At 32.5% G+C, this 14,883-nt stretch overlaps 1 protein-coding gene across 1 annotated transcript; it reads left to right on the top strand.

Annotated features, from left to right (window-relative positions):
* Positions 1-2,139: 2,139 nt before the first annotated feature.
* On the top strand, positions 2,140-6,294 carry LOC129291682 (agamous-like MADS-box protein MADS3). The gene is made up of 8 exons (XM_054929160.1): positions 2,140-2,514; positions 4,713-4,791; positions 4,969-5,030; positions 5,152-5,251; positions 5,402-5,443; positions 5,571-5,612; positions 5,731-5,903; positions 6,011-6,294. The coding sequence occupies exons 1-8, from the start codon at positions 2,333-2,335 to the stop codon at positions 6,105-6,107; spliced, it is 777 nt and encodes a 258-aa protein (XP_054785135.1). The 5' UTR covers positions 2,140-2,332; the 3' UTR covers positions 6,108-6,294.
* Positions 6,295-14,883: the final 8,589 nt, after the last annotated feature.

The raw sequence follows: 14,883 nt of genomic DNA, 5'->3' as shown, positions 1-14,883 counted from the left end.
TGTTGGAATAGGATAATAACAGATACAAATCCGGCCACATGGTAAAATTGCAGGAGTCAATTGTATTAATAAGAAGTCTGAGTGGAGACAAATGAACTTACTCACGTAATTAACTAAATGTTTGGTGTATATATAAAAATAATGAGGCTCCAGATATTCTAAAACAACAATTATTGAGAGTTCGGGTTTTTCTTCTTCTTTTGGAAAGTAATTCACAATAGATAATTATCCTGAGCTTTAATTTTATTCTGCAGCTTTTTGATTGGCCAAAATCCATAGTAAGGCAGCGTCACTCGGTAGAACTATTATTATTATTATTATTATTATTATTATTATTATTTCTCGCCTTCTATCAGCATATGTAGATAAGGAGGTTGGCGTTTGGTGGGGTATAGTTGAAATGAAAGCCAAAGAATATATGAAGTAGTCGAACAGATTCCCTTGTCTCTCTCTGAAACAGACCTCATGCATTATTCCTCACGCCTTCATCAATTTGATCCATTATTACATGTTTCCATTGATTTTTATTTTTCCCAACTTCATTTGGACGATGCTTCTGAAATTACCATTTTTGAGATGTCTTTTATTCATGATATTATCCCCTAAGATCTCTTTAACACATTCAACCTTTCTTTTAAAGAAAATAATATAGAAAACAATTCTGTAGGGAATGTGTTAAAATAGTGCAGACCTTGTTTTTCACACTTTTGAAGAGTGAAACGGAAGAGAGATATGAGAAAATGTTATAGTTTCACTTATATGAACAAGTAATTAGTATTGCCAGGGTCCGCTAATAATATTTTGGTTGGATTTTGTGCTGTTTTTTGACCAGACTGAATCCATATACCTTACAAACTTGGGACATATACGTATCATCATTTCATCCCTCTTAGGGTATATTGGCGTGACCCTGCAATATCCTGAAACTGGCCGGAAATAACACTGACTTGCTTTTGGAATTGTAAGACCCTTTAATTTGTGCGCTTTCTCGGTATGCATAATGAAGCTTCCTTATTCGCTGCTAATTACAAGCGGTATTATTCCGTAACCTAGTTTTACATTCTTTTGATCAAAATCATGCTATCAACGTAATACCCCTTAATCCCATACCTCAAGGACTTTGGCTTCTTTTGGGATTCTTTAATTTAATCTGTTATTATTTGTCGTCCTTGTGCATTGTCATTTTGTTGTATCAAGAAGCGACTAATCAAAATGAATAGTAAAAATAATACCTATGCGAAAAAGTAACAGCAGTTCAATGTCTTTTTAGGCACCCATGTCACACTACTTAAAGCTCTCACACGAATCGGGGTGAAATTCAATACTTTTTTCTTTTCCTGGTTATTTTAGTATTAGGATGAAAATCGATCTGTGCTAAAAACAATGATGTAATAATTAATATCTGGTGGGAACTCAAAGTTGTTGGTCAACCTGCAGAGAGATGCATTTCGTTTCAGTTTTAGGCTAAACTGTGTCAGCAGTCACTGGTCAGTATAATTTCCCACAAACATTGCTTTCACATGGGCTGGTGGCCTCCACACAAGTGCCTCCATGAAACTTCATAATAACAATTCAAGGCACAAATTAGACATAAATAAAAAAAAAATCATATACTTTCAGTAGTTTATCATTACAAGTTAACTTGGTAATTTTTTGTGGATGTATTTATTAGATATATACTCGTGTTTTTGAAATCGAATTCATCATTGAATTTATCACGAGCCGGTTTCAGCATCTCCAAGAGAACAGGTTAGTTTAACTCAGTTCTTAAAATCAAAATCTTGACTGCTTCTTAACTCAGTTTTTTTTTTCTTTTTTGGTTTTTTTAACCCAGTTTTTTCCGTTGAACTGACAAGTTCGTCGGTTCTAATAATAACAACATACAGCGCAACATTGTAAAATTTCTAATTTTCCAATCATTTACATACGCACCATTTTAAAAAAATTAAGAGAAGAGATTTCCATGCTTGAGCAAATAAATACAGAAAAGGAAAACTGAAAAAAAAAAAGAAAAAGAAAAAGAGAAGAATAACAGGGTTTTCCATATCTTCTGCTTAAAGAAGATCAAGTGTTTGCCCCTGCCCCTTCTTTTTCTGAGTTTTCCATTGTCTATTTCTATGCTCGACTCCAACTTCCACTTCTCCGCCTTCCCAAAAAGACAAACCCCATTATCACGCTCTTCTTTATACTCTCTCTCTCTCTCTCTTATATCTTCCATTGTTGTTCTATTTTCTTCTTCACTCATATAGATCAATACAATCTGAACCCAGAAGAAAAATATAGCTCAAATTTCGAAGCAAGACTCTAGCCATATAAAAGAGAAAGAGAAAGCATGGGTAGAGGGAGGGTTGAACTGAAGAGGATAGAGAACAAAATCAACAGGCAAGTGACTTTCTCAAAAAGAAGGAACGGTCTGATGAAGAAAGCTTATGAACTGTCAGTGCTTTGCGATGCTGAGGTTGCTCTTATCATTTTCTCTGGTCGTGGCAAGCTCTATGAATTCGGAAGTGCTGGGTACAATTGTTCCATTTCAGCCTCTCTCAAAATCATTTATTGCCTTCTCTTTAATTTCTTTCTCTATTCGTTCATGTTTTTGGCGGTGCAAATCCCAATGGGCATGTTTTCTAAATTTTATATTTCTTTCCCTCAGGTTTGTTTTTCTGATCCATGCCCTTCTTCTCTCTTTCTCGTGCGAACACGCTTTCTTCCGGCTTCACTTCTCCTTTCACCAAAATGGACACTGACCGGTTCATTTTGTGCTTCTGGGTTTCTTTTTTGTGCAATATTGGTCTTTTTATATAGAAGCTGTTATCGCTTTTTGAGATTTTTTTTCCCACTTCAATTTATTTGTTTGTTTGTTTTGGTCTTGCTTTATAGTTTTTGCAACACCGTTTCTTGGTTTCATTCAATAATATATGCATGATCTGATACCCCCCCCCCTCTCTCTCTATCACACACACACACACACACACACACACACACAGAATTACTTGAAGAAGTTTCATGGATTATTCTAGAGAGAAGAGAAACAACGTTCATTTTGATTTCCAATAACAGATCAACACGTTTTATCTATCCATCGGCGTTGCTCTCTCTCCGTTCTGGGGTAAAGAGTTTAGCTTCCAGTTACTCTTTCTGATGAAAGTACAGTACAATCGATTTCTTCTTTTTCTGTCAGAGAAGAAAGCATCAGTATGTATGAGTGAAGCAGTGAGTGGTATGCAGGTAGTACCAGGAGTTTAGTTGAAGTTGAGGGAGTAAGTCCAAGGATGTTCACTCTCTTGTCCGATGTGCAAGATCTAGGGTTTTCAACAGGGTCTCTCTCTGTAAACATTGAAAAGCCTTAAAGCCTATGGCCTTCAACTTTAACACGGTCTCTAGTGGACGACTGTCTGAAACTCTTTTGATGCTTTGATCTCTCGGATCTATCGTTGTTTCCATCTTTCTCACATTCAACACTTCTCTTATAATGGTCCCCCACTTCTTCCAGTATTCTTATATGCCTCTTTTGCATCAACTCTCTCTCTCTGTCTGTGTATACTGCCATGGAAGAATAATGACAGCTTATTTTTATCCCTGAAGGGATTATAATGGCTTAGTCAAGCACAAGGGTCTTTGGATTTTGGCACAAGTTTTCACTTTACATCCAGCCGGCCATCTCTCTCTCTCTCTCTCTCTCTCTCTCTCTCTCTCTCTCTCGGTGCATCGTTTTCTTCTTCTTCTTCTTCTTTACCTGTTTTGGAAGCATTGCGTTCGTCTTCTGCTAGATGATGATACGTACTGTGGGTTTTGTGGAAAAATTGGTTTGAAAAAGAAAATCTTGAGAGTGAGGCTTTAGTAATTGTCAATAAAGAAAATAAAAGGAACGCTTCAATAACATCAATGCCTTTTGGATTTGTGTGTGTTTTCTTCTTTTTCTTTTTTCGGCTAAGAGCCCTAATAAGATATGAATCATGGATGTATGGTCAAGCTCATGCCCTGGCCCTGGAAGAAGGTATTAAAAGGAAAAAAGCTGACTGCTTTGTCCATATAATTAATTAATTAAAATTAATTAATCATTTGCAACACATGGAATTTGTGATTCAGTTTCCGGCCCCCTCTGTTTTACTTGTTTTCCACCGTTAAAAGAACGAAAAAAAAATACTTATTTTCTCTCCTGCCACAGACAATACTCTACTTGGTCTGTTTGAAAAAAAAAAAAAAGAAAGCTTATTTTTTGAGCGACAAGATGAGTTTAATTTATTTTGTTAAATGTAAATTATACGCAAGTATAATCGTGGTTGTCGATGTAGAAATTAATTCCTTTGTATTATGAAATTCAACTTTCTTTCGTTGATAAAACTCATTATTCTGTACAATGTCCAGTAACATGTACTAATTCATCATAGACAGGTCCGATCATAATTGCTTTATTAAATGAGAGATTTAAATCTTTTTATTTGATCAGAATGGTTTTGTTTAGCTTCTTTAATTTTTAATTTAAATGATCATGTTTCTAATTATGTGCAGTTAACATATTCTTTGTATATCTTTTATTTTCACTTAAGTATATTGTTTTATCTTTTTTGATTCATTCTCCGCAATCTAAATATATTTTTCAAACAAAAAAAATATAAATCTAAAATGTCAACCTAAATAAATTAGCTTTTTATCCATTTCCCTTAAACTGAGAGACATGAATTCTTTTTCTTTTCTTTTCTTTTTTCCTGTAGTATTACCAAAACCTTGGAGAGATACCAGAGATGCACTTTTACTTCTCAAGACACCAATGTTCTCGAGCTCGAAACTCAGGTATATGATTGACAACTCCAACTAATTTCAAATTTCTTACTTTTTTAATAATATTCTACGGTAATAATTAATCTACTTTCCGAAAGTCAAATATAATAAACAAAGGAATTCATTTTTATTGTCGTGGATTCACTTTTTTTTATTGAGTTCCTTTTTTTTTTTGTGTGTGGAAATCAGAGCTGGAGTCAAGAGGTGTCAAAGCTAAAGGCAAAGTACGAGTCTCTACAGAGGACTCAAAGGTTAGAAAATATCATTACTGTTAATGAATTATGGTGACAAATCAATGACATATGATCTCAAAATGTAGCTTAATAGTCAAGAACTAGGGAATTGGTAATGTAATGTTTATATAAAATTCAGGCATTTGCTTGGAGAAGATCTTGGACCACTGAATGTGAAAGAGCTTCAGAATCTCGAGAAACAGCTTGAGGGAGCTCTAGCTCAAGCCAGGCAAAGGAAGGTATATATTCTTTCACATACTTGCTTTAAACTTTTCCCCTCATACAGACAAATTAAATGACGTTGTCCATGATCTCTTAGTGCTCTTACAATGCTTGTGAGAAATGAGGATTTTAAATGACAGTGCTCGAATTCTTATTCGAATTTGCAGACGGAAATTATGATTGAACAAATGGAAGATCTTCGCAGAAAGGTGATTTATAATTGGGACCATGGATCATCTTAAGACATGCAGTTTTTGATTATTTTCTATTAATTGAAATTTATGGAATTTACAATGAATGTCTGGCAAATCAACAAGGATCTAAAAATCTTGGCAGGAACGCCATCTGGGAGACATGAATAAGCAACTTAGACTCAAGGTGTTGCCGCATTTTCTAATCTCTGTTTATATTAATTAATATTTATTATAATTAATTAAAGAGGGGTGTTAGAGAGTTGAAATAAGAAAGAAGCGTGTGTGTGGTATGTGGTGAGCAGCTGGAAGCAGAGGGATATAATGTGAAGGGCATAGAAAGCTTGTGGAGCTGCCATTCTCAGTCAGGAGGAGCAGGATCGGGTGTGGCCGCATTTCCCAACTTCCCCCTGCAACCATCCCATCACACCAACCCCAACCCTCTGGACTGTTCTCCCCACCCTTTCCTGCAAATCGGGTATATATATCTCTCTCTTTATATATATTTATATATTGTATATAGACACACAGACACGCATAGAATTGAAAGTTTTAATTTAGACATGAAATGATGCATGCATGCAGGTACCACCATCAATATGTGGAAGCAGAGACGTCTAATAATGCTTCCAACAAGGCCATGCTTGCTGAAACCAACTTCATGCAGGGATGGCTTCTTTGACCCCGGCCGTCTCCTCTCTCTTAATCATATATACATCATCACTTAATTAATCGCTGTTATATCTGTATTTACAAGCACATTTGGGCTTTCACTTTGATATATATGCTTGTCAACATATTATACATGTATTCGGAAGCTTATCTATATTGCAGACTTGATTCTAATAGCTAGCTTCTCTTCAAAGTAATTCATATATAGCTAGATGTGTATTTTAACTAATGTATTGTGAATGTAGGCGTGTGTTTTCTTCCACTTTTTTTAGGACAGATGTAGTGATAAAAATGACAGCCGTGAAGGCGAAACCTGCCCTACTTCAACAGAAAGAAGAATGACAATAATGAATATGCAGGAAGCTAATCTTCTTTAACGCTTGGCCAAAAAAACACTTAAACGCAAACCCATTTGCAACCTTTGCCAAACGCAAACCCATTTGCAACCTTTGCCCTTCCCTCTCCCTTCTTTGCGCTTCTTCTCCTTCTCTGCACTTCAAAAGGATGCTTCGGCTTGAATAGTAGGAACCATGCCAGAGAGTGACTGGTTCTCGCTGAAGTTGTAGTTCTCGGCGATAATTAGCCCTTAATAGAGCTCCTCAAGCTTGTTTTGAATCAAATACTGTTTGGCCGTGAAGACCCTGACTGAATGGGATAGAGAAATCAAGGAAGATAGAAGCTTGAGTGATGGATTAGCCCTAAACGTGTTCTAATGGAGGAGAGATGGCAAACTGGTAAAAGCTTGAGCGCTCAATTCCTATGGATGGTGCGACAAATAAGGAAGATCTCGGCCCACGATGAACAAAAAGTTTCCCGTGAGAAGATGATTTGGACCACAGATCTGGATTCTGGCAAAGTAAAGGGATTTCATCTTATCCTTTTCTACATGCAATGTTCTTGTGTTCTTCCCTTTTCATTCGTTTAATTTTGCACTGGTGTTGGGTTTGTTTGAATTTTTATTATTTTGAAATTAGCAAGAAATTTTGTTTTTAATATGGAATTTTGGAAAAATTGTTTGAGTTTTCACCGTATTTTCTAGAGAAAAATTTGGAAATGTTCTTGTTCTTGTTCGTTTTGAATCTAGAAATGTTATTGCTTCTTCTTGTTCTTGCCTTTTTCATTTTGAATCAACAAATAAATTGATCAAGAGGTGAGTCAAAATCCAACATTTTGTATCTTTGATCCATTGCAAAGTATTGGAGGACCAATAACTAAAGCCAGAGCCAAGATGATGAAAGAAGCCATAAATTCATTAATTAAAGATGTTTTACATGACCAAGGAGTCTTAAAGATAAATGGAGTTATAGAAGACTTATTGAATTTATGAATTGAATTTTTTTCAATTGTACTTAAGGCTATTTTGATCAGTGTTGTTTTCCATGAGATGAACACAGTGAAATTTTGAATTGTTGTGAATTATCGTTCAATTACTCCCATATCATTTGGTGTTTAGAGCCTTGATTGCTTTTTCAGATTGTGTCCTTCCATCATGTTCTTCCGTTGTGTTATTCATTGTTTACCATATTCACTTTCTTATTTGTTCATCCTTCATTGTATATATAATTCATTTTCATTATGTTCTTCATTATTTATCATATTCATTTTTCTTATTCATTCATCCTTTCTTTCATATATCATTCATCCATTTTTTTTATATCTTTTCCTTCCATTCTTTTATAAAGAATAAAAAAACTCATCCAATTTGTTACTGATTTTTAAATCTCTTTCCCTTATATATTCAAATTGAAACAAAAGACAGTGTGCTCCAAAGATAAAAGCCATCATCGTTATAGGAAAAAAAATTGTGCAAAAAAAAGGTGCAAAGAAATTGAAAAAAAAAAAGAGTTGAAAAGAAAAATTCATTGGAAAAAAAAGTTAAAAAAATTGAGAAAGAGAGCAAAGATTCGATCTAATAGAAAGGGAGTTCGTATATTTTTTTTTCTAATTTGGTGAATTTTGTCATATCTTAACTACCATATCTTCTACTATCTCATCTTATTTTTTTTATTTCTCTCATCTTATTTTATCATATCATATCCCATTTAATCTTATTTTATTTCACGTATCTTATCATATCTCATTTTTACACTTTCTTTGTAATGTCAATTTCACAGTAATTGTTATATCACACCATTATTTCTCACCTAGAACTTTTTCAAATCAAATTTGAATGAAGAGTGTTTAACTACACAATAGTGATAAACATAAGTGACATTCTATTGAGTGGAACATGCGAGCAAGTGTGTGAGGTCCAAATTTTTTACCTCGCTAATCTTTAGGTACATCATAACTGAGTATTTCTGCTTAAGAGAATACTCTTCCCAACAACCTAAATTGATTATGCTAAGACTATGTATGAGAATCTTACTCAACTTGAAAGCAAACTTAGAGAAGTAAAAGCTTCCCAGGGAGATGAACATAATGGTTATAGTGAAGAAAAAGATTATTTCAGGAGGAGAAAATCTCAATCTAAATTTGACCTTTTTGGCCAAAAGGTTAAATTTGTGGATTCAAGAGTTATCTAAATCCAAATATCTATCTTGATTTGGAGTTTAAAATGGAGGAAATATTTTGATCTAAAACATGCCTAATAAAAAGTAGGTAAAAATAGCCACCTGAAAATTTTTTGATTATGCATTAATATGGTAGGAAGATTTCTTGCTGAAGAGCTAAATCATCGGTAAAGGGCCTCCCAAGTCTTGGAAAAAGCTTAAGAAGTGCATAAGGAACAAATACATGCCTCACTACTGCTATAGGGAGTTAAGAAGAAGGCTGCAATTGTTTAGCCAAGGTTTAATGACTGTGAAGGAGTATGTACATGAGCTCGATTAACTTAACATGCAAGCCGGAGTATATGAAGATGATGAAGCTTCCAAGACCTGAATTATTAATGGGCCTAGGCTAGAAATCAGAGACAAAATGGATATCTATAATTTTGTAGATAAGGAAGAGCTCGCACATAAGGCTATCATAATTGAGAAAAGGTTTCAAGAGAAACGATCAAAACTTTCAATTTTTAATTGGAGGGACTTAAAATCGATCTCCAAACTAAAGGATTCTAAGGCCTAAGAAGAAGCTAAGTCTATGCTTAAGGCCAAGGAGGAATCCAAGTCCAAATATAATGGTGAAGGTGTATCAATTATTGAAGCTTTAGTTACCATCTATTCCCTATAAGTGCAACCTTAGGTAGACAAAGAGCAAGAACTTAAGAAAAAGATAAGTTCAAAGACTAGCTCCAATTTAAAGGAGATTGAATCCATAGCTACTGTTGTTCTTAATAATGAGCTAGAAGTTGAATCAATGAAGGAGAAAGAAACATTTAATGTTGAAAATCATAAAAATAAATGAGTATATGAATCTCTTGTTATTCCAAGTACCATATTTATGGTTGAAGAAAATCTTATCAAACATGAAGAGAAAAGAGAACATATGAGTGATAGTGACTTGAGTGAAAATATTCAAGGGAATGCATATGAGTTAGAGAGAGAAAAAATAAGAGAATGAAAAAGAGGGAGAGAAAAATAAAGAAAAGGAGTCAAAATTTGAAAAAGAAGATGGAGAGGTTGAGAATGTTCTATCCACTAACATTATTAATTATTCTTTTTCTAGTTATGTTGATTCTCATTACAAGGATTTGATGATGCATTAATGAAAGTAGATAATCAATATGTAAGCATATCATTTCAAGATCCTCAAGAGTCAAGGATGACTTTCTTCAAGATGAGGAGAATGATATGATCCTGTTTAGCAACCCAGTTGGTATCCAAGATGAAATTCTAGGTGACATTCAAGATGGTATCCTGTATGGCAATCAAGTCCTAAATGACAATATATATGGCAACAAAGTCCTAGATGCCATGTTATGTCATCCAGTTATCTCAAGTTAAGTCATCCAAGTAAAAGAAAGTCCAAGTAAAGATATTTATATTCAAGATGCAACAATATGTGTTGAAAGTCAACATCACTATATTAAGAGCCCAATATACAAGTATACACTTAGAGGAGGCAAATTGGGCTATAATCTTACTTTAATTAAGCCTAAATGCATATTCTAAGCCTTATTCTCCTTTTAAGGTGAAGGTTTCAATTAAATGGAGCAATGAGCAATATGATAAACAAGCTAGCAAAGGGCATAAGAAAATTATCTTTGAACCTGAACATTGGGTTTGGGTACATCTTAGGCCTGAAAAATTTTCAAATCTAAGGAAGATAAAGTTGCATCTAAAAGGCAATGGACATTTTCAAGTGCAGGAATGAATTAATGATAATGCTTATGAAATAGACATTCCTAGCTCTTATAGAAATGTGTCAACTACATTCAACATTCCAAACCTTCTTATTTGATACATGTAATTCGAGAAAAATAAATCCTCTTCAAGAGGAAGGGAATGATAAGAGTTAAGGGACGATTCAAAATAATATTTAATACCTTTAATCCATTACAGGGCATTGGAGGATTAATGACTAGATCTAGAGTTAGGTAGGAGATGAAAGAAACTCTAAATTCATTAATTAAGGATGACGTTCTACATGTTCAAAGAGTCCTAAAACAAATGGAGTTATAAAAGACTTACTGGCTTTTATGAACTAAATTTCCTTTCAATTTTAAAGCTATTTTGATTGGCATTGTTTTATGTGAGATAATACACTATGGGATTTCAGATTATTATAAGCTGTCATTCAATTGTCCTCATATCATAAATCGTGCGCAAGTCGAGCAAGCATGGGTTGAATGAGAATTCTTTGTTTCATTGGTTGTTTGCTTACTGCACAAGAAATTCGAGTATTTCTTTTGGGTCACTTCTGATCTATCAATGTCTCCGTGTGGTCATATCATATTCTTGTTCTTGAATGTTGTTTCGCTGGTGATGAGTTTTTTCGAATTTTCTGAGTTGCACTGGTCATGTGGTTTTTGGGTTTTCATTGTGTAATCTTTTAATTACCTTCCAATCAAGTTTGTGTGGGTGACCGGGTTGCTTTGACTTCTACTACTGCAGCAGGATATTCGATCAAGTTTCTGGGTTTTTTGGATTTGAATTGATTGCAAGGGTGTTTGATTTGATTGTAAAACCTTTGAATTTGGTTCGTATCTAAAGTCCCAGGCTTTTGAGTTTTTGAAAAATGAAAATTTTTTCTCACTTTTGATCTTAGCCCAGTTCTTGTTGTTCAACACATACCTTTGTAAACATTAATTCTTAAAGAAGAAGAGTAAGTTCATTTAGGAAGAAGACATGGAAAAAAAGAATGATTGGGTGATTTTTTTTTTTTTAAATGCCACATGGCTGTTAACAGCAAAGTTAAATATACAATCAACTAACGGTCAACCTGACAATAAAACAAGATTGTCCTTTTTTTTTAAGTTTCAACATAAAATTATTTAAATGAAAGTTTAAAATATCAGACACTCTTAATAAAAAAATTTAAAGTATTTTTGGCTTAAAAAGTAAAAACTCCTATTTGAATATTGAAATTTTCATTGAAAAGAAGCAAGCTCTCTACGTGCCTCAGCAATGACGCGGCTTCGCCACTCACACGCCCTGATCAATTCGTCAATAGCAACTCCTTTTTCATTGATTTCCAACACCGGGATATAAGCCTCCAATATATTTCAAAAGTAATAAGTTCAAATATGTCCAATCAGAATTTTTTTAATAAAAATTACTTTTTTGATATATATATATATATATAACCGATTTATATACATTTTGATATTTTTGACTTTTATTTTTGTACAAAATTTTTTTATATGTTAATAATACATTTACTTTCCATCTTACATTTTCATCTTGCCAAAGAAAAATCTTTAAATAATTCCATCTTGATTTCGGATTAAACAAACCCGGACATAATGGCAAAAATATAATTGTATATTTTGAAATTCTGGTTTTAATCAAACACTTCCAAAATCCTAACCCTAATGATCAAACTTTTCTTTGATACACAACGCGGTTCCAAAGTCTATATCTTTACAATTATATTACAGCAATATATATGTATGTATGTAGCTTGTTATTACAAGTCTTTCAAAACTAATTAACGTTTACACGCTATTTTCTTTAATTACTAAAATGTTTAAGTAAAATTTGTTCTGGAGATCCTTGTCAACCAAAAAGCCAAAAGCTTAATTTCTACCACCACCATTGATCTTATTCATGACGCTTCTTTTCTTTGTTAATTGTTCCAAGGCATCTTTCTAATGATCCTTTTTTAATTATATTGTTCATGATATTGAATCCTAGCAACTTCTCATTTTTGGACATTGATTATGATATGTTAAGGGCAACTTCTCATTTTAATGTTGATGATAGATCCATGTTGAAATTTATTAATTAATTATCTCAGAAGTACTGTTATCTTTACGTTTTTTGATAAAGGTTTTGATTTTGTTAGGAAATTGCAAGAAAACACTTTTATCCTTTTTATTTTTTTGGAAATTAATTATATATATTTTTATTATTTGACTATGATACTTGATTAATCTTGTATTTAATATATTTTATCCCACCTTTTTCATACATTTTAATGATGATTTTGAGCTCATTTATGTTTATTAGATATTATTTGGATTATTAGCTAATTTTAAAAAATAATATATTTTAAAATTAATTATAGGAATTTTGGGCTTAATTGTGGATATTTAATTTTTCCTATTTGTAACATGGTTTAATTTTGCCTATCATTAATTGAGTTTAATTTGAATTATCATACATTAGTTGAATTTTTGGCCACTGTGTGGAAAATTATAATTGCTTAAAAAAATTAATTTAAAAATATTTTATGAGACATGGGATTTATTTTAAACATAATCTACATTAATAGATTTATGTTGACTTTTCAAATTATAAAAGCACAATTAATAAAATTTAATGGTGAAAATTAATTATTGAATTTCAAGATATATCCAATGATCAAGGCTTTTGAAAGATAAGGAAGAAATTATCAATATTCATTAAGAATATAGTGGTCATTTCTAATTAAAAAAATTAGAGAATGTTTACACTTTTTTTTTATCTTTTTTTTATTGACTTTTTTTGAATTCAATAACTGAAAATTTTCTTAAACTCTTCACCCTCTTTTCTAGCCATGAGATCATTTGCCTCAAAATCCTCTCTTCCTCTCATCAATTTACGCCGCCATGGGAAGAAAATTGGAAGCTAGCTCTCTGTCTCGTATTTTTCCCTTCAGCGTCCAGAATCATCGTCTCCAGCGTGGTTCTCCTCCATTCACCAAGAGCACAATTTGTCATTTTCTCCATCTTTTACTTCATTCTTCAAGTGCATTTGTCACGTCACCATCATCTTCTTTCTCTCAAATTTAATTCTCCACAGCCACGCACAGCCCATTCTTCAACTCTTCATCTCTCCATTCTGCGCCATCTCACCTCTCTAATCTCTCACCCACACCAATCCAAATTTAATCATTTCCCATTCCTCTCACTCACGGCCACACCTCATCTTTCACTCCCATAAATCTATACTTAATAACTTTGATGCAACGCTTTAGGAATGAGAACAGACCACTTAGAAACTAGGGAGACAAGAAATGGTTAGAAGCACACTACAACATTTTTGTCATTTAAAACAATTGAAAAATATTGCCTAAAGTTTTTTTTTTTTTTTTGGACAGAGTGTTGCTTAAAGTTATAAATAACAGTTTTTAAGTGTTTTCAATTCAAGCATTGCCAATTGCTTTAGGCAACCTTTTTTTTAATTTTTGACTACATTTTTTGTAAAACTATTGTCTAAAATTATAAGAATAGACAACAATTTTTAAGAAATCTATTACAGCACTTTTCAAATGTTGCTTATCACATAAAATAGACAACATTTAAAAATTATTGTAAAATAATTAAATAGCCAAAATTTAATAAAGGAATAGGTGACTCCAATTACTCATCTAACTTGAATTTTGAATATTAGAATACAATATATATATATATATATATATAATTTTTTAAATTAATTTTTAAATTTATCTAAATAATGAATTGAAAAATTAAGAGAATAAATAAAATCATATAAAAATAAATTTTTATGTGTAAAAAGACAATAAGCAATAGTTCTTAAATGTTGCCAAAAAAAAAACTCTAGAGAACATTTATATTTTTATTGCCTGTTAAAATAGAGAATATTTTTTAAATGTTACAATAAAAGATCCTTTATGAGAACAATTTATGTGTTGCCTATTTAAAAAATTTATTACAACACTTAAAAACTGTTGTCCAATTTATTTTAAGTAATAGTTTTCAAACGCTGCCAAAATTATGTTACTTAAAATAGGAGAACAACAAGATACAAAAAATGTTGCTAGTGATCCCGTTAGACAACACTTTTAAAAACGATCCCGTTAAACAACACTTTTAAAACTGTTGCAAATAAAACTATTGTCTAAGGCAAAAAAATGTTGCAATGGCAATGATAAGACACCACATTCTCACTTAAAGTCTAAACAGAAAAGAATAGTCATAAATTATATTTCTTCTATGTAATATAAAAGCAAACTTCGTTTGTATAAAGAGAAGAATAATATCTCTTCAACATTAAAACCAACTTCAGAAAGCACATATTAATTGAACAAGAAATTGCTTATAAAAAGAAGGGAGTTCTAGGTAAAAGCATGATACAGAAAAAGTCAGTGAGTGAAGTAAACAATTCACATCCCCATATAATGATCTCATCCTTTTCTTTTCTCTTGTTTTTTTGAAATTTCACCCTTAAAAGTTCACATAGATAACAAGACCGCTATCATTTTTCTCTTTAATGATGAACGAACAAATTCAAAGGCAA

The sequence above is a fragment of the Prosopis cineraria genome, unplaced genomic scaffold (assembly GCF_029017545.1).
Source record: "Prosopis cineraria cultivar Desert tree isolate PC_DT_omini unplaced genomic scaffold, ASM2901754v1 PC13, whole genome shotgun sequence".
NCBI classification, from domain to species: domain Eukaryota; kingdom Viridiplantae; phylum Streptophyta; class Magnoliopsida; order Fabales; family Fabaceae; genus Prosopis; species Prosopis cineraria.
Note: the sequence above shows the minus strand (reverse complement) of the source record. Positions and strands in the feature narration are given on the sequence as shown.

What these genes read in the sequence shown, in the direction of transcription:
- LOC129291682 (XM_054929160.1), top strand. Translation starts at nt 2,333, where the DNA reads ATGGGTAGAGGGAGGGTTGAACTGAAGAGGATAGAGAACAAAATCAAC. An exon ending in TCTCTACAGAGGACTCAAAG is followed by an intron (nt 5,031 to 5,151) that starts GTTAGAAAATAT and finishes TATAAAATTCAG; the next exon opens with GCATTTGCTTGGAGAAGATC. An exon ending in CACCCTTTCCTGCAAATCGG is followed by an intron (nt 5,904 to 6,010) that starts GTATATATATCT and finishes GCATGCATGCAG; the next exon opens with GTACCACCATCAATATGTGG.